The sequence below is a fragment of the Empidonax traillii genome, unplaced genomic scaffold (assembly GCF_003031625.1).
Source record: "Empidonax traillii isolate 1590-97213 ecotype Southwest subspecies unplaced genomic scaffold, ASM303162v1 scaffold999:size350973, whole genome shotgun sequence".
NCBI classification, from domain to species: Eukaryota; Metazoa; Chordata; class Aves; order Passeriformes; family Tyrannidae; genus Empidonax; species Empidonax traillii.
The window spans coordinates 101,160-122,123 of NW_020956192.1; the positions used below are offsets into that span (position 1 = coordinate 101,160).

General features: G+C 44.3%; 1 protein-coding gene across 2 annotated transcripts in view; it reads right to left on the reverse strand.

Annotated features, from left to right (window-relative positions):
• Positions 1-4,935: 4,935 nt before the first annotated feature.
• Positions 4,936-20,964, reverse strand: part of RORA (RAR related orphan receptor A) — a 64,704-nt gene continuing 48,675 nt past the window's right edge. Inside the window, exons 3-10 of one of the 2 annotated variants that reach the window (XM_027903904.1) lie at positions 17,188-17,329; positions 15,438-15,644; positions 12,663-12,784; positions 11,385-11,517; positions 10,622-10,729; positions 9,186-9,296; positions 8,132-8,244; positions 4,936-6,902 (exon numbers count right to left, since the gene is read on the reverse strand). In XM_027903904.1, the coding sequence (XP_027759705.1) occupies positions 6,738-6,902; positions 8,132-8,244; positions 9,186-9,296; positions 10,622-10,729; positions 11,385-11,517; positions 12,663-12,784; positions 15,438-15,644; positions 17,188-17,329 (1,101 nt within the window). In that variant the 3' untranslated portion in view covers positions 4,936-6,737. Of the gene's footprint in view, positions 6,903-8,131; positions 8,245-9,185; positions 9,297-10,621; positions 10,730-11,384; positions 11,518-12,662; positions 12,785-15,248; positions 15,645-17,187; positions 17,330-20,964 lie in introns of both variants that reach the window. The other variant, XM_027903903.1, reaches the window with a different exon arrangement.

A 20,964-nucleotide genomic window follows, 5' to 3' on the forward strand; every position in this document is an offset into this window, starting at 1 on the left:
AACAGCTGCTCGGCTCCCTCAGTGAGGAGACTGCCACTGACCACAGCTCCAGCAAAGGGAGCCCTGTGGAGAAACAGCCCCCGAGCCCGTGCTTTGAGAACCCTTGAGAAACACTGACACGGCAAAACAATACCCACAGCACGGGGGAACACCCACGGCATGCACATGGAACATGGAACAGAGAGGGGATGGCACACATCAAGTGGGATAACTTGATGGTGAAGCTCAGCTTGGAGAAGTGATGAGATGATGAGGGAAGACATACAAGTGAATCTTGTGGCACAAAAAGTGAACCCATGAGTATTGATCTGAAGCCTTTATCATGTTTTGTTTCCTATTTGGATAGCCTACTTATTGCTATAAAGTTATTGCTATATTCTACCAATGATAAAGGCAAAAAAAAAATACAAACAGCAACACTACATATGGAAAAGGTAGAATACAGCTTCTGTTTCGATGTTAAAATTCTATTTAGTACCTGAAGTTCCAAAGATAGACTGTATATTCTCCTAAATGTTACACATTTCCCCCCCAAGTCCAGTGACTGAGCATTACGTAGTGAGCCATTGTCACAGTACTAGAGTTAAAGCACATACTGCAAGGATTTTTAAATAAATAGTCCTTAACATTTGATAACTTAGCTTTTTGTTGTTGTATTTGGTATCTCTATGCATGTGCCCTCATTTCCACCAAATGATTTACTGACAGGAATATTTAAGCAAAAAGAAAATAGGAGGCTCATATTCAAATATATTAATGGATGAAATTTTTAAAGTAATAAATATTAGTATTAATTATGAAAAAATAATTCTAATAGTTATATTTCTCCAGCTAGGGAAAATAAAGGTGTTCTGTGCAATCTGAATCACAAACACAGGTAGAATTTCATACACTGAATACTCAAGAGAAAATTGCTTATTATTTTTGGCTATTGTATAGTAAATGCTGTTTCTGCCATTTATATTAATAGGGTTATCTACATTGGAGAGTTTAGGAATGTCTAGGGAAAAAAAACACACATTGTTTGCAAATAGCTTATCCTGTGTAACCTGTTCGGTTCATCCAGTACAGACTGGGGACTGTCTATGCCAAGCCAAAAAAAAAAAAACTGTAATGTTTGGCTCATCCCACTGCACAGTTAACCATCTGACAGATTGTCCATTCTAAGAAGAGGTTTCATTGATGTGCAAGCATGGAAAGAACGGGGTCTGTTGAGATCAGCAGCAGGAATTCCCTGCTGGAGCTGCAGCTCACCAACTGCTCAGGAGGGCAGTGCTGGGGAAGGCCATCCCACGCTAAACTCACTGGCAGCTGGGAAGCCACTTGTTTCCCTGTTTCCTAAGCAATCAAACAGCTGGAAGCCAAACACCCCTGAGAAGCCCTCCAAGATGCTGGAAAACTGGTGCTTTCTGCAAGCAGACAGACAGGTTTGATGGAGAAAGTCCCTGTCTCCCCAGTGTGACCAAAGGCTGAGGTCTGGCTCCCTCTGCTCCCAGTTACCTGCTCTTGTGAAGCCACAAGCATGGCTCATTGGGCCAGGCTTCCAGCATCTTGCAGCCTGGCACTGGGACACTGCCCAGGCACTGCTGGTGCCACTGCAAAATCCCTGGGAATGGCTCTATCTGCTGTACTGCACATGACAGTGTCTTCAGCCTCAGTGTTCTCTCCACTCAGGTCTTTTGCTTTACCATGAAACACCTGCAACAACGACAGACAACGCTTGATCCTGCACATCTGTGTCCCTTTCTATGTGACATCACTGCTGACACCTAACCATGACCTTTTCACTCCTAATGTACCACCAGCAACTGACCCGTTTTCTTTGACAACTTAAATACTGAAAAGCCATTTCCTGTTGCAAAATATCGAACTGCAGCTGGAAAAATAGTCCTATCATTATAAAAACGTCCAGAGGGTACTGAAATTAATTGCAATCCTTTCTTTAGTGGGTCAGCTTTTATTGCCTAAAATATAACTGCGAAGCCTTTGCGCTGTTTGGAGTTTTGTCTTGAACAAAATAGCGACCAAAAAGCAGCTGTGCTGCAGAAGTGACTCAGAGAACGAGGCACACACAGCTAACAAAAATACCCAGTTCTCCTGTGCCTGGGGGGGAGGGGGAGGGAAGGAATACGAGCAGATTTTTTAAAAAGCAATTTGTTCCACCAGCAGTACTGGCCACCCTGTTGAAGAGTTTTAGAAGATCCCTGAGCACATTAGTTTCTGCCTCATAACCCCAGCTCCAAAATGATAGGGCTTCTCTTGTTGGAAACGAGATGGATTGTCATTCACAGTTAAGTCAATCATAAGGTGCTTATCTATTTACCCTTTTTCTCACCAATCAGCACAAAGAACTGTCAGAAAATAACTTTTATTTTTCTTTTTTTTTTAAATAATAAAAGGGCGCAAAATTTAAACAATCAATGTTTTGTGACAGTGGTTTAGGATTATTATCTGGCTGCCCCTCAACAACAGACAAGTGATTCAATCGACATTCCTTAGCAAAAAAAAGGAAAAAGAAAAAAAAAAAAAGAAAAAAAAAAAAAAAAAAAAAAAAAAAAAAAAAAAAAAAAAAAAAAAAAGGAAAGAAAAGAAAAAAGGCAAAAAAAAAGAAAAATCCTGTACAAATATGTATTTTTCCCTGAGGGATCAAGGTTACACCCGCAAGTGCTCTATGTACATATTGCACTGTAGAGGAATGAAGAACATGTGCAAAAAAAGCAACAATGATTGAAGCTTACTAATCAAACCTTTTAATCGTGACTGCTATGTCATCTTGCATTTTGGAATGTCGGAACACAGCTATTCCTTTAATCTAAAATGTAAAAACAACCATAAAAAGAAAGAAGAAGAGAAACACACCTCTACTATGGCACATTCAATGAAATAAAAAGTTTTCCAAAGACAAATAGACAAATTCCATCAAGAAAATAATACAAAGTTCGTTCGTTTGTGGTTTTTTTTTTGTTTTTTAGAAAAATTACATTACTTTCTTTCATTGTTTCACATTACAAAATCTTTTTTTTTTTTTTAATGTTTACACAAATCACATTTTATTGCAGGAATATTTCAAGTGCCATCAAACATTTATAGAAGGGTTAAAAAAATAGAAGTCTCTCTAAAGTGGTCCAGACAAGGCTTTGTATAGAATAAATCTTTTTTCCACCTTCTATTTTTGACTTAAGTATTTTGAATACATTTTCTTTATTCATTGACACTGAACAGCCTAGAAGCAGCCACTCACACGGACCCACACAAACACTCGTGTGCTCACACAATGGACTCTCTCACACACACACAGGTGCACATACACAGATATCTTGGTATCCAGACTAAGAGAAGCTAATAAAGAACAACCAAACTTAAAAACAGCCTCCCTTTTTTACCTAATCCCATAGTTTTTCAATGTCAAACAGTGCTGGAGGGGATGACACACACATTAGGGTGGTTCCAATGACAGGGCAGTGTCTCCTTCTAGAAAGCCAGAAAACATCTCCATGGGTAGATATAACCCAACGAAAACATCTGGGCAGACTCTGAGGACCAGGTGATACACCCTAATGTATTCCTTTATCTTCAGCCATCCTAGTGTTCTATTTGTAGTGAACTGGGCAGATTGTGACAATACTCCTGAGTACCCACTGACCTCAGGTATGTTCTGTAACTGAGGATCAGGGTGACCATCTGACACCAGCCCCGGTCCAGAAGTCGGGCAGATGCACTTCCTCTGCTGTGCTGGTTCTCACAGGGCCACCACCCTTTCAGAAAAGCCTCCTTGGCAGATGTCTCATCAGTACCTCTGCCAGGCTGGAGCCCTTTCTTCCCCTCTCCACGGAGAGCAAACCAAGAATTACAATTTTTTTGCCAAGTGGTTGTTCCCTGGGACCAGGAAAGCAGAGTTACCTGGGGGGTGTGCACAGCCTGATTTAACAAGGGACCAGCACAGGAGCTCCCACCAGCAAAAATGACAGCCCATTCTGGCCTGGAAGATCACTGTCAGCTAAAGCCCTGTCTGAAACCTTTTATGGTTATGTATTTTATTAGTAAATGCTCCAAAAATGGTGGTGTCAATGACTTAGGAGTGTAAATATGCCAAACTAGATTCCAAACAAAACCACTGGCACCGAGGTGCCTGGTCAAGTACTAATATTCATCAGGAAAAGGTAAGAGAAAGGATGTGACTGAAAATTAATCCCCATATTTTTTACCTGGTAGTCTACATATTGTCACAAGCAGGAGTTGTGTTTTGCTCTCTAACGACGTACAGGTCTTACATCAGTACTCATTAGTTGACACTGAGATTAAGTTTAGTTGATCTTTACAGGACTAGCACCTAAGGCTGGTCACATTCAGAAAACATTTGTTAGTTAAAAGGGTTGTTTCAGACATTAGAATGCAAGTACCATATCGTGCCAGTTACTCCAGTAAAGTAAACAATGATTCCAGACGTTCCAGTGGGATGGGCAGGGCACGGGCTGGGCTGAGCCCCCTCCCCAGGAGCAGCAGGATGGAGCAGCAAAGGACAGCTCTGAGCTTTTCCCAGGAGCCCTCTCCTGACTCCATCCAGTGCTCCCAGGGCTGCAGGTGCTGCCCTCCCACACTGGGGTCACTGCTCTGGGGAGGAAAGTGATGCTCCTGTCCCCCTCCCTCAAACCCTGCAGAGCAGTGACAGCTCTGAGCTTCCCTGATGTCCACACTGTCACACTTCAGCGGGGGTCACAGCTAAATGTCTCAACCTGACCCCAAAGGAAATGTGTTCAAATCACAGAATAAACCTGTATTTTGCCACTCATAACCAAGTGACCCCATTCTCCTTTCTAAACTCCTTAGGCTCCAGTGTGCTTCTCCTCACGTGTTACATCTCAACAACTGCAACATCTATGAGATTGTTGACCCTGGGAAACTAAAGCACATTCTGTCTCATTCCTTTTCCTTTTATGAAGTTCCTAGCTTTTTCTTTTGTACTTTATCAGAAACTTCCTTTGTGTAGGCCCACAGGGCATCCAGTTATGCATCTCCATCTCATCCAAACCTCTGGCTCAAACAGCCACAGTTGAGTCTGTAAGGTTGTTTACTGTGGATCTGCCTCCTTCAGCACTGGGTTTGCTGCCAGATTTGCTCTGAGACAGAATTCTTCCTGGAGGGAAGGTAATTAATAAGACTGCAAGATTCAGCCTATTGGTTGGTTCTGCAGTGCAGGAATCAGAATTACAGAATGCAGATTTCTGATATTAATGATTTCCAGCCATTATACAGAGTTGAAGCAATGCTTTCTAGCAACAGTGTGCCTTTACTCTGTTAGTCCCCATTTGCTGAACTTTAAAGTGCTTCTTTCTAAATAAGGAGAGCAATGGACTTGTCTGATCAGCTCCCTGGAGCTGAAGTGCTAGATGCTGGAAGAACAGGGGTCAGCACCTCACCTCCCTGCAGTCAGACCTCCTCTGGGCTTTGCTGAGTGTGAGTCTGAAGGCATTGTTTACCATATGGAGTGCAAAAGTATGGAATATTATGTATCAAAATTACTTTTCCACATACGTGTCATACACACATACTTTTACTGTAGATACAGACTTGAGTAAGTATCTTCAAACCTGGATTTACGGTGGGCACAAACACACCATCTACCAGCCTGATTTTCAGAGGTGCTGTGGGTACTCATTTGGAAATGAGCTGGAATCGCTTAGTTTGACTCTGACAGTGGAAACTCAGCACCTTTGACAACGAGGCTTTTGACTTGTGCACTTAAATCTGAATTTAGGCATGTGATTTTAAACATCCAGATTTGAAAGACGTGAAAATAAAAGTACCTTTGAATTTCATATCTGGAAAGATTATTTTTACGTAGAAAATTGTCATTATTTTCAACTCTTTAAAAAAATCTGTAACCATTTCAGGATATGACCAGCCTCTCTTTAAAAGTAACATGGAAAACAGCAGCATAAATACCTCCCAATGTACCAGTACCTGCCAAACCTTTTTCAGTTAAACTTGAATTTCTGGTGCACATGCAACACAACAATGAACACGCTAGCATTTAATTTAAAGAAAAAAGGTGCAAAATGAAAGTGCCTTATCAATTCAACAAGAAAAGCTATACCAGTAACTACATTTTATATTAATTAAAACAATATATAAACAATATCTCTTTTGCTATATATAGTCTTCATGCCCATTTACCCTGTAATATATTATAATGCTATTGTTGCTATTGCTATGGACCCTTTTCATGCCGTTCTGTCTACTGGCAAACAGTGGTAGGTGAAAAAAAATCGTCCTTCATGAAACAATGAGCAAGTTGTGCAAACTGATGCTGAAATCTCTGCACCTCACACCAGTCGCTGATTATTGGGTGGACTCTGTTCTGATCAACAAATTGATTGTTCTGTCAAAAGTCTGGGCAGTGAACTACAGGAGAAAACAACCTTCTGACATTAGTACCCTCAGTCTGTGTAAACAGAGGTCAAGGATTGAGAAGCTGAGACAGAAAAAGGGTCCATATTTGTAGGCATAATGGAAATCATATGCATGAGAAAAACAAGTTCAACTTTGTGTCATTGTTTCCCATCCTTCGCCTGACCCCGACCGCCAAGAGATGTGCAGTGTGTTGGCTCCCTAGGTCTGTGCAGGGCCATATAAAGTGTCTTGGTTTTCTTTCTTTTTTTTTTTTTTTCCTTTTTTTTTCCTTTCTTTTGTTTTAATGTTTGTACTTCAGACATTCTAGAAGTGCTTAGGTGATACGTTTACCCATCAATTTGCATTGCTGGCTCAAACTCTGAAGTGAACAACTCCTTGTAAAGTGGAGGAAAATGAAGTCGCACAATGTCTGGGTATATTGCTTTAAATGCCATAAGCTTTTCTGTATGTCGTCCACACAGTGCTCTTAAAGTAGACACTTTGCATATTAACTGTAAAGAGATGAACAAAGTCATATGGTCAGCCGTGGAACCAGCCCTCCCGATCCCGCTGCAAGGATTAAACTCTCCCAAACACAACTGTTCTCCTCAGCAATGACACTTCAGCTGCACAGCCGGGGGAGCATTAAAGGGATTTACCCAAGGGATTCACGGCTGTTTGTGAAATAATCTCCAAGTTCCTGGGAAAATGTATCATTAGCTTTCCTCTCTGGATCGACACAGAATTTCAGAGCTGGATCTTCGTTCATGCAACTAAATCGTGCTCTTGGGAAAAGGCAGCCCAACTGCTTCTAAACCCACTGTGAGTACTATGGAGGGAACTGGCAATGCAACACGCTGGACTTATTTAAGCCAAATAAGGTGAAAAACAGGTACTTCAAAAATATCACAAAAATATCTGGGTACCTCCCTGAAGCTACTGAGTAAAGCATTGGGATCAAAGCATATGGAAAAAACTTCCTTCCAACAAAGGTATACACTAAAAAAAGGAGTCCACGAGCCAGGATGTGAAATGGAGAAAATCCACAAAGCTGGACCCTCCTGCTTCTTCTATTGCAATGAATTCTGTGGTGGGAAACTAAGCAGAAGCTTCCTGCCTGTGCAGAGTTGTAGGAGGAACTACCTCTGTCAGGAAGGGCCTATTTTTCCTCAGTTCTCCAGATTTACTTCTTGTAACATCACACCACTTTTTCTTTTCTGAAAAATGATGTGAAGATACTTCAGATGAGCATAATAGTACATGGGGTCCCTTTCCCCTAGGCTTCAGGATTTGGAAGAACTGAGAAAAAGGCTGTGTGGGGAACTTCTCATGAAGTCTGAAAAACAAGTTTAGTTTGGGTATTGCATGTAATAAAAACTTAATTGTCATGCAGGCAGAGATCCCACAAGGATTAAGGCTGCATCTTGGAGAACTGAAATAGCACTGTGTGGCAGAAAAGTCGTGTAGGAGAACTAGGATAAAAAACCTTCATCACTTTTCATGAAGCTCCACATCAAAATCCTTCCTTTCAGACCACTATCAGCCCTGTTCCCTACCACATCAGCATTTCACCTCTTCTGGTTTTTGGTAAATAGTCAGCTAAGCACCTTGATTTTGAACAAAGAACTCGGGGTTTATAAATAACAAACGAACTGTGTCAAAGCTTTTACACCTCGATGAGCACAGTGTTCATAAGAAGGCATATTTTCAGTCAGGTGCAGTGGCCCACTCTGACTCTTACCTTTGTTAGAATCCCATCCTCTCGGTGGTTCTTCTGTAGGACATGCTGAAGTGCCAGCTGGATCTTCTGTTGGAGCTTTTCGATTTTCACTTTCTCCTGAAGCCATGAGCGATCTGAACATAAAGGGAGTTAACACCTCTAGTACTGCACACAGGGCTCACAGTGCCCCAGAACTACCGAGTCTCTGCCACAGTCATCCTTCCTGTTTGCAACTGCCTGCCACTTTTACATGCCCTCATATAGAAAACGAGCCTCAAAATTAACAGGTTCTGCAGTACAATGGTCACATGCAATTAAATTACTTTTATAAAGCCCTTAATTAGAAGAATGCAATGAACCTGAGTAAGATTTATTAGTCATTTGCTATAAAGGCCTGTGAAATGCAGGGTATTTACAAAATGAAGCTATTAGCTTTACACTGGAAAATGAACAGATCATATAATGAACAAGCAGTTGGAGTGGATCTCGCAAAGATCTCCAGTGACTTACAGAAAAACAGATGCACAGATTCAGGTATTAAAAAACCAAAAAGCAGCTCCTAAACTTCGTGGCAGAAATGTAGTATGAGCTGCTACATTCCGTGTGTGACGGGCCTGCAGTGGGGCAGATACCTCAGCTCCCCTGGGGCTTCGTACCACACCACCAGGGCAATGCTGCTCACCAGGCCTGAGGTGGGGCTGGAAGCTTCCTGTCCTGTGACCACCCACACGTGTGGGAAGCTTACTCTGTGAATTCACTGTCCACCTTCTGCCTGTCTCACCAGGATCGGCCCAGCGGTCTCACTCACAGGCATTTCAGCTTTTTTCTAAAGCAGCTGAGTCCTCAGCAAGGTGAAAATGTGGAAGACGAGGGCTTACATTAGGATTTACAACTTAACAAACTGATCGCTAAATTCCCACTTGTGTCTATTAAAATAAAACTTTTGGTGAAGGAGACACTCCAAAAGATGTGACATTTCCACACTACCTGAGAGTCTTAATGTTACCATTAAAAAGAGCTCAAAATAAAAACGACCTCTAACCAAACAAAGCCAGAGGAAAGCTTCATCTCTTACCTGCTGACATTAAAACAAACGCAGAAAACAAAGCTATTTCATCTTCTGTCAGGTGCATAGAACATAAACTTTTTCCAAATTCAAACACAAAACTAATGAAGTCTTCACAACCTGCCAAAAAGAAGACACAGCTCATGTCACATCGTTTAAAACTACTTCAGAGCCACAAAGCTATTGATTTATTCTGATGCAGATGAGAAATAGATGTAAAATACTTCACAGGTGAATGGTCTTCCCCTTAAGGAGTGTGAAGTGAGGGTAGTGGGATCTCACTCATCCTTGAGCTTATTACCCCATTCCCACAGGTCCCCAGCTCCCACAGCCAGTGCTTGGAAGTTTTTGCACGTTGGATCTTTGCTACATATGGTTCTTGGGGGCCAAATGTGCGCGAATCTCAAGCCATTTACTTTCCAGCTCAAAACTGGTTTAGCTTTGGTTCTGCTCTACATGGAGCTTTCTCGTGTCAGTGTGGACAGGAGGCTGGAAACGTGGCCTTACAAAGTGCTGGCTTTAGGACTTGAGCACAGGGAGTGGGGGAACAGAGAGGCACACGAGGAACATGCAGAGCAGAGGGAGGAGCCAAGGTCTGAACACTTGTCATGCAGCAGAGGAGCTGTGTCTCCTTCCCTCCCTCCTGCTCACACGGTGTCAGCCAGCTCACTGCTGCTACCACCCAGGTACGGGCTGGCACGAGTGGAGCCCTTCCAGCCTTTCCTCTGCACATCTCACCCCACCCAGCCTAAACCTCTGCATACAGCTGCTAACAGAGCAAATTGTGTTTCCCTGGAGCCCAGAACTGTTTGCACTCTGACCTTGTACCTCGAGGGGGTTTAGGAAGGCAGAGAGCACTTCAGTGATGGCACAGCATTCATTCTCCACTGAGGTGTTTCCACTGCCCTCCAAAACAGCCCAAATCTACACCCAGTGAAATACATCCCTTTAAAATTAGAAAGAATATACAGGAACTGTGGTTTAATAAAAAAATTGATTTACAGTGTTTTACCTGCAAATAACTGGACTTGGCCGGTTATAAAACACTATTAACATCTTCAAAGCAGTAACGTCAGGATATGCAAAGTTACCTGAAAATCTGCTGCCTTTCCCAACAGGATATACAAAGTGTTACACTAGATATGAAATCTGGGCTTCTGCTCTCAACAAGTGAGTCCAAACTGCTCTACCCTCATCCAAACGTTGAATTTGAACACCATCAGTCCTTTACTGCACAGAGTGAAGCTGTTTGAACTCCTGCAATCAGCCTGGCCTCAAACAGAGCCAGCACGACTGCTTACAAAACAAGCAGTTTGAGCTTTGCAGCTCTTTCATTTCAATACTATAGCCTGATTTTTTTTCAAAACAGCTCTTTTCCCTTGCTTTTCCACCTTATTATTTTTATTCCATTTTTTTTTAAGGCACAACGCTTGACATTTCCTTACCTAAGGACTTGAAAACCTCTGGGCTAGCATACTTGCCATCAAAGTAGACTGTGTTGTTCTGGGAGTCAAAGGCACGGCACATTCTGATGAACACAACCTCTAAAGACCCTAAAACAGAAACAGTGTATGTTTGACTCTGGAAATCGAGACTTCAGCTGCAAAGAGCGAGTGAGGGTTTAAAAATAATGCTCTGCTTTCATCATCTATCGAGCAGGGTAAGAGGTTCCTGTGGTGTAACAGAGCACAGCCTGCTTTGCTACTGGAGTTAAAAGAATTCCCATAAACCCCTGCAGAAGTTTTTGCTAAAGCAACTTAGTTATTGCTAACAAACTCTAATAATTCTTTTCAGAGTAATGAAGTCTCTGAAGTCAATGCAGCTCATTTACAAAGCTTTGACAGCTTGGTCCAATATTTGTAAACTGCCTTACTTCTACAATCTCTTGCAGAGAACAATCTGGATTTTTACCTTGAAATATGGAATTCACTATTAGTAATCCAAAATAAAAAAAAATCTGAACTCAGCTTTTTTCATCTTTACAAAGTCTCATTGTTCATATTGCAAACTCAGTAATAGACTGGAACTCCTCCTATCCAGAGTATCTACAATGATGTTACTGCCGAGACAATTTGTAAGGTTTTCCCCTATGTTATTTTAAATTATCACTGTACTACATATGAATATTTGCATTTGCAATCACCATATACAAGTAACACCTCCCTCCGTTAAACTAACAGAAGCAGACCTTAAAAGTGACCCACATACCTGCTTTTAAAAGCACAATTTGATCGTTTTGACACAGTTCCATAAAGCCATCAATGCGTTTGGCAAATTCCACTACATACTGAATAGCTTCTGTGATTTTGACTGCGCACAACTGCCACATTACCTCCCTCTGCTGTGGGAGAGAAGAGAGATGCACAAATTACTGACCAGGGCTGGCAAAGCTCACTGGCATCGAGGAAAACTGAGTCAGAAAAAGCCTGGAGTGAATTGTCCCCAGCACTCCTGGCCCCAGTCTGCTGATAAAATGGGGAATTGACCTCCAAGCCAAGGCCTCGTGTGCAGTGACAATGCAAACACGCAAGACTTCTTCAGGTCATGCCAGGAGAGAGCCAGGTTGGAGTATTTTTATTTCATATAAGCCAAAAATGTCAAAGTGTAACGGTTCTGGTCACTTCAGCAGCAATTTTATTCACTGCGTCAATAGCAGGGCATAATCACAGGTTCTGTGTTTTGTACTGGATGTAAATTATCTGCCTCGCTCATCTTCAGAAGGACACATAAAAAGATGACTGTATATGAAGATCATCTTGTGAACGACATAAAGAAGGTGTGCAAGTGGAGAGTTTGTCATATGTTGATAATAATGCAGAATGAAATTACCTAATTGTAGAAAACAAGATATTCTTAAAGGTTAAATGTTCTTCTCTGGTAATGAAAGACATGTTGGAAGCACAGGTGCCTTAGTAGTGCTCCCCAGGACAGCTCTCCACAAGTAGCCAATGGCAGCAGTTTGTGGATGGAAGGCACGTTGGAACTGCAAACATTGACCAGATCTTACAGTACCCCAGGGGGGTGGCAGCACCATGGACAATGCGCTGCCATTCCACAGGGAAAACCCAAACACTGAGGGACAACTGGAGAGTGAATGAGTTTGGTGTTTATCAACTCAAAACAAAACACACCACCTAAAATCAAAAGACTTCGTGGCTTCAGCTTGTGCTGCTGTTGATCCAGGAGGTTGAAAATTAAGAGAAAAAAATAACATGCCATCTAGGATTGAAAAAATTCCTGTGGTTTCTTATCTTTTATCACAGATCTTAGGAAAATGGTTTTGCCTTTTCCTATACCTGTACAAATCACAAATGCAAAGGATCTCCTGACCATCTTGCTGCTTTTGATTCCAGCACATTTTTAAAACACACAGAAATATACATTCCTGCTAGTAAAGAGAAAGCAGTGAAGAAGTGAATTTTGCAGTGTGTTATGGAAACACCATGCTTGAAAGAACCCGTGCCGCAGCCTGGCGAGCTTTCATACCTTGTTCTGGTAGTTCTCGATCTCCTCCTGCAGAAAAGTTTGCCATGTTATCTGCTGCAACTCCTCTCTCAAGTACTGGCAAGTTTCCATGTGTGACTTGGAAATATTCTGTGCAAGATGTTCTAAAGGAAGGAGCGGAGAGCGACCCGCGTTAGAAATGCAAAGCCGTGGCTTCAGACGAGAGCAAATCCCAAATTGCAGCTGCAGCAGGGCAGGGAGGAGGGCGAGCCGCTGTACCTGGGGTTCCCTGGCTGCGGCCCCAGCAGGGCGATCCTGCCCGCACAGCCTGCCCGGGGCCGCCGCCAGAGGACGCGCGGCACACGCGGTGCGAGCAGAGGGACCGACACATCCACACCCGCAACAGCGGGACGGGCTGGGGCAAACCGGGACCCGCCAGCGCCGCAGCTGGGACACCTGCCCTGCTGTGCCCTTCACTGCAGCTGCCCGGCCTGCCCCGCCAGTCACACCCTGAATCCCACCAGGCTGCCAGTGAGTGCCATTTTTCCTGTTCTCGTATCATTTAAAAAGATTATATTCAAATCTAGCATATTAAACAGTACATATTTATTATAATTACTTCTATTATATTGTTATGTAATATAATTATATTATTACTATTATAATCTAGATATTATAGTAAAAATATATCTATTGGGAGTATCCAGATGTTTAAGATAACTCACTAAAAAATCACTAAGGGTTTTTAGAGAGGCTTAGTTAACTGCATGATTTAAAATTTCCACAATGTTTTAACTCCAAATAAAATATTTTCTTAGGCCACTGAAAAGGAGGGCTTAAACCCACCAGGAATGGTGGGCATTAACAACATGGGGGAGCAGGGGGACTGGAGCACTGGATCTGTGAAATGGGCTCCGTTTGACAATGATCCAACCCAGCCCTTCACAAACAACGGCTGGACAATCAGTCTGTTTAGCACCATCCTTCATACATGAGTAGTTGGATGTTAGAGACTACCTCTTTGAAGACAGGTGAGGTAAAATCAGATTACATGTGCTACCTGAGCAATCAGTAAGGCAGAACACAAGGTAATTTATCCTTGGTTTGTCATCACAGCTTTGATGTATTTCAGAACAACTGTTTTTCGTACAAGTGTGCAGCTCAACCATTTGTCCTGGGTAGCAGCCCCTGCCAGCACGGTCCCTGTGCCCTGGCAGGACAGAGGAGCTGAACTATTCCCATGTAACTCCCAAGCCTCGGCCTCCCTTCTGGGCTGTATTGCAGCACACACCTAAATACTTGCATTGAACTGCCACACCTTCCTAAACTGAAACCCTGCTCTGGCACACAAACATTCTTCAGACATTGCTCAGTGATGTCAGTGCTGGGCACCCAAATCACGCTGGGCAGCCTTTAAATGTAAATAAAGGGAAGCAACATGGCAAACTTATTGTAGGCCAGTCCCAAACTGACAACCCGGCCTGCAAAGGAAGAGCCCTTTCTTTTTTTGTGGGTTTAATGTGAGTCTTTTTAATAACTTCCACGAGAAAATCAGCAACCATTTGACTGACACAAAGCTGGTGGCATTGCCTTTAACCTGCCTTTTTCTGCTCATCTTTACCTATCTGAAGTTATTTGAACTCAAGCCAGATGTAGTATTTGGACTGTCAGGACCAATTATATTGCAGAGAACAGCATTCTGCAACATAAGGACATTGCAAAGCAAGCCTTCCTGTGCCTTCCTCTCTGCCAAACTTCTCAAAAGAACACAGACCACACAAAATTTTAATGTGAAATACCTGATTTTTCAAACTACTTTTTTTTTAGGGTTTTATACCTAAAGTAATTAGCAAAAATGTTGCTTAAGCAAGCAAAATCAGTTTTAAACACCTGACTGCTTACAGAAGTAATAGAATTGTGAGACCACTTCTCTCATGTCCTGTTCCTCTTTGTTTATAACCTGTTCACACAGCAGGCTCAAACTCCAATCTCAGCTGTTGACAAGGCACAGTTGTGGAAATGTAATCATTCAGGCATGAGTTTAAAGTAGAACATGCTAATTAATCTGTTTGTTATAAGGCTTTTGGAGAACTTAGCAAAATTTGCTACATTCAAAAATTTCCTTCAGTATCTGGGGCCAGATTCTCTTCAACCAGTGGCAAGGAGAAGTGCCCTCAGATTAGTTTGGTGCTTTGGTTTCATATTTCCCAGGTAAAGAGCAGAGCAAAATCAGCCTCGTCACTTTTTGTCAGAAATAAGAGTACTGAGGTAATGAAAAAGGAGATAAAATGTTAAAAAATAATCTGCAAAAAAGAAATATGCCGTCTGTTTGCTCAGCACTACAAATTAGCTCGTCAATCAGTATTCAAAGGGTTCTATTGCAAGGACTGAAAGCAAAAGCAACACTCCTAGAGCTGATCAACCCCAGGCCCCTGGAGTTTTAATGCAGCCAGGTAAGTTGTTCACTGCGTACCCCGAGATGAGGACACTGCACGTCACAGCAGGATGCCCACACATGCTCCCAGCTCTACTGAAGCAGCATTCTCACTGTCACCTGGCTAAATGTGGCACTTTAATCCAAAGGGTACTGTTAAGACAATTAGAATGGAAGCTTTTCTCTCTCATTACCTAATTCTGCCATGGACACAGTTGGAGAGGTCTCCCCATTTGTAAAAGAACAATAAGGGAAGAAGCCCGATGCTGGTGTGTAGTCACATATTGGTTCTGGTTTGATTCCATTAATATCAAGACCCGACTGATCTGGAGAAGGCTGTATGTCTAAGTAGAAGCTGCTAACTGCAGAGTCTGCTTTGCTACCTTCAGGGGTATGCCCATCAATGTAATTACTGAGGTCGTCGTGCAGCTCTGTGAGCCCGTTGGTGGTGATATTGTAAGTGGGGGTGAGCGGCTCTGCCTCTCCCGGCTGCTGCTGGTGGTCGCGCTGCTGCTGCTGCAGTCGGTGTTTCTGCACCTCGGCGTACAGGCTGTCCCGCTGCTTTTTGGACATTCGGCCGAACTTTACAGCTGGAACACAGAACACGGCGTTACCTTCCACACACCCGCTGCTGGCTGCCCATGGGCTGCAGGATCAAACATCACAGCAGCCCCACACCGGCCACAGGGACTCAGCTGCGGCCCCTGCTCTGCCCTGCACCCTCCTAACGTGCAACTGAAATGGACCATTAGGAGTCTCTGGTTTAGCTTAATTCATTAACTTCCCACTTCTGTACCGAGAAGATTTTCTCCTGTACGTCCAACAAAGTTGACAGATGCATCTCTTCAGCATTCAAGTCCTACCTAGAAAAGCAGAAGTTAATACAGAACGTGCTGGCCCAGGATGAACTGTCCAATTCCTGCCAGCTGCACATTCACACCACAGAGTGAACTTAAAAATAGGTGCCAACACGTGGGGTATCTCTCACAGTGTGTCAATAACAAGCTTTACTGGGATTGGCACTAAAGCACGTGGGAGGAATCACCACGCCTGCCTCCAGCACCACTGTGACAAGCACAAGTGTTACTAGGTGAGCGACTGTTAAACCTGTGTGTGTGTGTGTGGACACACGTGCACACACAGATTGCTACTGCTTTGAGAGGTATGAGCTGTCAGCCAGCAGCAGCTGGTTTGCAGCATCCAGGGAATTCCTCAGGATATGTGATTTCTGTAAAAGCCCTGTCCTTTAGAAAGGTGACTACTGCCTTCTGCTTTTCTACAGGAAAGCAAACTGGTTGGAGGAACTAGTCACTACATGTATCAGCTGTTGCAGGGTTTCAGTCTCGTGCCCAATCAAAAAATGAAGACAATGTAATTCAAGAAGTAAATGTAATCTGGAAACAATCTCTTCAGTGGGGCCTCACGTACCCTGAGTAACCTGTTTGTAGAACACGGAGCACTGCTGTCACCCTGGCAGGGGGGAAGAGTGACTGATCTTCAGACTGAGTAAGTGGTAGCAGCTCCCATCTAGGGGGCAGGAGTCAAGTACCAGCTGCAAAGCCAGTTCTAACTGAATTACACAAGTGTCCGTCTTACAGAGCCAGCCTTTCCTCACTACTCCAGCTGCAATTCTGAGCTCCGTGTTCACAGTACTGGAACAGATTTTCTTCAGAGTTCTACCTTTGAAAAAACACTGCATTATTTTTCTCTTTGCATTTTTTCTTCATTATTCATTATATACAATTCAACTTCTCTTGACACTGGGAAACAGTTTTGATCTGCACCCAGGCAGTGTTAACTTGCAACCACAGTAGGTCACTTCAGCTGGAATAAAGTATTAACATCAGACTAAAAATCTGCATCTTCAAGAAGTGACCAGATGCAAAGTTCTTAACTGGGAACTGTAATAGATGAGTAGGAAAAAAAACCACAAACCAACAACTTCACCCATGCCCTGGTATTTCTGTATAAAATGCAAAAACATACAACGTGTAACACAGAAAAATACACAGCAACATCTAAAAAACACCTGATGTCCTCAAGCATCAGCCCAAGGCACAAGTAGCCTGTAAATGCCGTGGGTTTGAGCTGAGCCCTCCCTCAGAGCAGCCAGGCCGTGTGAGCAGAGCTTACCATCCCGAGACATCCCCACAGCAAGGCATTTCTGCAGCCGGCAGTGCTGGCAGCGGTTGCGGCTGGTGCGGTCGATCAGACAGTTCTTCTGCCGGGGACAGGAGTACGTGGCATTGCTCTGCTGACTCCTCCTGAAAAAGCCCTGCCGTGCGAGTGCAAAAAACAAGTCAAGAAGCTGTTAACTGCTGGAGCGGAGAGAGACTCTGAAAGGCAGCCTACCTAACAGAACATGAAGCTCAAGAGTCAACTAAAGGAACTTAAGAGGGTTTTGTTGGTGGGTTTTTTTTTTTCTCTCCTAGAAACAAACAAAAAACAGTAACTAGCAAGGAGCAGTTCATAAAAGTGTTATAACATATAAAGGAAATGCAGGTTTATTCACTGATTTTACAGATCCCGTATTACATATGGCACACCAGTTCTTTCCACAGGAGATAAAACTAATTATAGCCCTAGATTGTCTTGATTTCCTATCTTTCCTGGTCTGCACAGATCTCCAAAATAGGGAGGATTCAGCAGCTGCTCCCCTGTTCTGCTCTCTGCAGTGGCAGGCTCTGACGTTCAGCCTCACCCATGTATGTACGTGTTTAAAAATACTCAGCACGATGCTGAGCACTGTCTCCCACAGAGAGCAACTTCTTAAAGGAATTTTATATTCTCACAGAACCATTAAGGTTGGAAAAGACCTCTAAGATCATCGAGCCCATCCGTTATCCCAGCACCACTGTGCTTGCCCCTAAACCCCAAGGGCCACATCCACGTGCCTTTTCCAGCACTTCCAGGGATAGTGATTCCACCATTTCCTTGGGCAGCCTGCTCCAAAGCCCGACCACCCTTTCAGTGAAGAAGTTTCTCCTGATAACTAGACTTCTCCTGCCACAATCAGATGCCTTTTCCTCATCGGCTGCCTGGGAGCAGAGCCCGACCCCCCGCCCTGGCTCCCCCCTCCTGTCAGGGAGTTGCAGAGCCAGAAGGTCCCCCCTGAGCCTCCTTTTCTCCAGGCTGAGCCCCTTCCCAGCTCCGTTCCCTTCCCTGCAGACGCTCCAGCCCCTCAGAGCCTTCCTCGTGAGGGGCTCAGAAGTGCCCCGGCACTGGAGGTGCCCTGGCAGTGCCACCCCCTCGCTGCTCTGTGTGAGTCACTCTGATGCTGCCAGCTGAGGTTCTGCCCAACTGGGGGCAGGGTTTACACTCTTAGGGAGGGGGGAAGCTAACCCACGTTTTCTGCAGGATGTCTTTGCTGAGTAACCCCATGCCCAAGGGAGGGCAGTGCTGGGAGGCTCCACACAGCTTTGTTGCCTCCCCGGGAGCGGTGCGTGTCACCACCCGCTGTGCCACCGCCTGCTTTGAACTCCAGGTCATCCTTCAGCCACAGACTGCCCTAACACAAGCTGCTCTGTGTGTAAGAGCTACTTCACAAGGATTCTGTGAAGATGGAGTCATTCTAAAGAGGCACTTGAGATCAGCGAGCACACTATTTCAGTTTTGCATTGGCACATAATGGATTAATTAACAGTGCTGCAAAGAAAATAGTTCCTCGGCAAGGCTGGGCACCTTTTAATTAAAGCTGGACTTTTCCCAATGTTTTGTTTACTCGAGGGCTGCAGGCTGGAGTCCCTCGGCACAGCACACTCTGTCCAGACACCAGGGGAGACAAACAAGGGAAAGGGCTGCTGCATGGCAAGTCTGAAGGGAGAGACTTCCTAACAAACTGCCTGCACACAGAGACTGGGAAAACACCGAGACAAAGCCCCTGCTCCATCTTAGGACGAGGGCACCAGTCTGGGTCCAGCAGGCCCCTTTTATTAAAGCTTTACTGGGGAAACATGGGGTATAAAAAAAAAAGAAGGAAATTCTTGGTGCTGTCTTCAATCCTGTTCTCCTGTACATTATTTCTCACCCCTTTATCCTGCTCTTTGTTTCTGTTTGACTGAACTTTCATCTGTTTTCCCAGGTTTGTCAGTAGTGAGATGATTGTACTGCACATATTGAGCTCCAATTGAGTGCATTTCATCCTAAAGAAAACCTGAAATACCACGGAAATTTCTACCACTCCAACATCACAACTGATCCCTCTGCAGGAACTCTTAGGCCAGAGAGCTCCCCTTCAGTTCTGAGAGCACCATGACAGGCACTGTCACTGCAGTGCAGGTACAGGGGCAAGAGCAGCACCATCCACCAGAGAACAGCACCAGGGACTGCGCTGACCCGTGGCTGACTGATCAAGGCTCTGCAGCAGCCCCCACAAATTTCAGTTCTCCAGACACCTTTCCAGTTGCACTGAATTACACACTTAGAGAGGAACTGCATGAACTCTTCTGCCACCACCGAGCTCCTGGGAGTCAGCTTAATCAACGTGTCCCAGTCACCTCCAGGATCTGAGTTCTCCTTGAGCTGAGGTACGTACTGAGTCTGAGCTGCCACTTTGGCATATTTCTCTTTATTAAGAATAGTCTTGTCAAGCTGAGGATTATTTTTAGTATTATAATGGAGAAAATACTGGGCTTTTTCCTTTTGCAGATTTTCCCTAGAGACACAGCTGCTCAATACATTTTAGTGTACCATGTATCAGCTAAGTTACAGCTTCAAGCTAAATTTTCAGTAGAGCAGAACTGCCTGAAACCCGGGCCTTTTAAAGCACTTACACTTTACAAACCAGAGATACAGCAAAGTGCTTTTAAAAACAAACCCCATGAAAAGATCAGCAGGAGCTAAAGAAACGAAAAACCCACCTTGCCACAAACTTCAGAAACTAATCTAAACTTGTCCAGAGCGCAGAAACACATGTATCCGAGATTTGGGAGTGAATTTACAGTGAAGGTCAACTGAGGGTTTCGTGCTCTCCAAGTTCTACATTGCTGTCCTTCCCTTGTGAGTTTTCCAAGCTTTTGGTGGTCCTTGTGCTCTCACAAATACAGTAAGACCCAGGGGGAAGCCCCTAAGACAGGAGTACAATTTCTTTGCAGGTTGTTTTTAGCCCTTCATTAAAAGCTGAGGAGGAGAGGCCTGTTGGGCTGTTCCAGCCCTCACTCCTGCCCGAGGCCTGGAGCTGGTTGTGAGTGCCCGCAGGAAGACGAGGTGGATGCGCGCTGGGTGCCCATGCAGGCACCAGCGTTGTGCAAGGCCTGTAATGGCAGGGGTGCTCACAGCCCTCCCTGGCACCATCGGGGCAGCCCCTCACACCCCACAGGGGCAGCCCCAGCGCCAGGACCTGCTGCTGCTGCTGGACACTCAGAGCCCCTGCCGGTGGCAGCACACAGATCCCGCTCCCTACAGCTCTGCACGGCCCCTCTCTGTGCAGATGCACGGCTGTGCTGCCAGAGCAGGAACAGAGCAGACTGGGAGCCCCAGCCTCATCTCTGCGTTTCAGACTCCTATTTATACTCAACACAATCTATGGGTTTTCATAGGCTGCCAAGAAATCAGGTTTGGGGGGGAAAAAGGGCGCAAGAACTTTTCATCTGCGAGTCAGTTTGAATAACAACTCGTTAGGAAGGACCTTTGAAATGTAAATAGCAGTTTTTGCAGAATCTATTAATAGTTTGGGTGAGTTGGGTGCTGGAGGCTCAGCAGGGAGCTGGGGGTGTCTGAGCTGCTCCTCACCCAGCAGTGCCTGCCGTGTCCCAGAGCACAGCCCAGCTCCTCCACCGGCTCGGGCTGCCACGCTGAGCTCATGTTTGGTCTTTTGACAAATTTTCATTTAATGAATTGATTCCTACAGTTCATTAACATACCCACTTCCACTTCTGTATACACATATGTCTTAATTAGCTGCTCATTGGC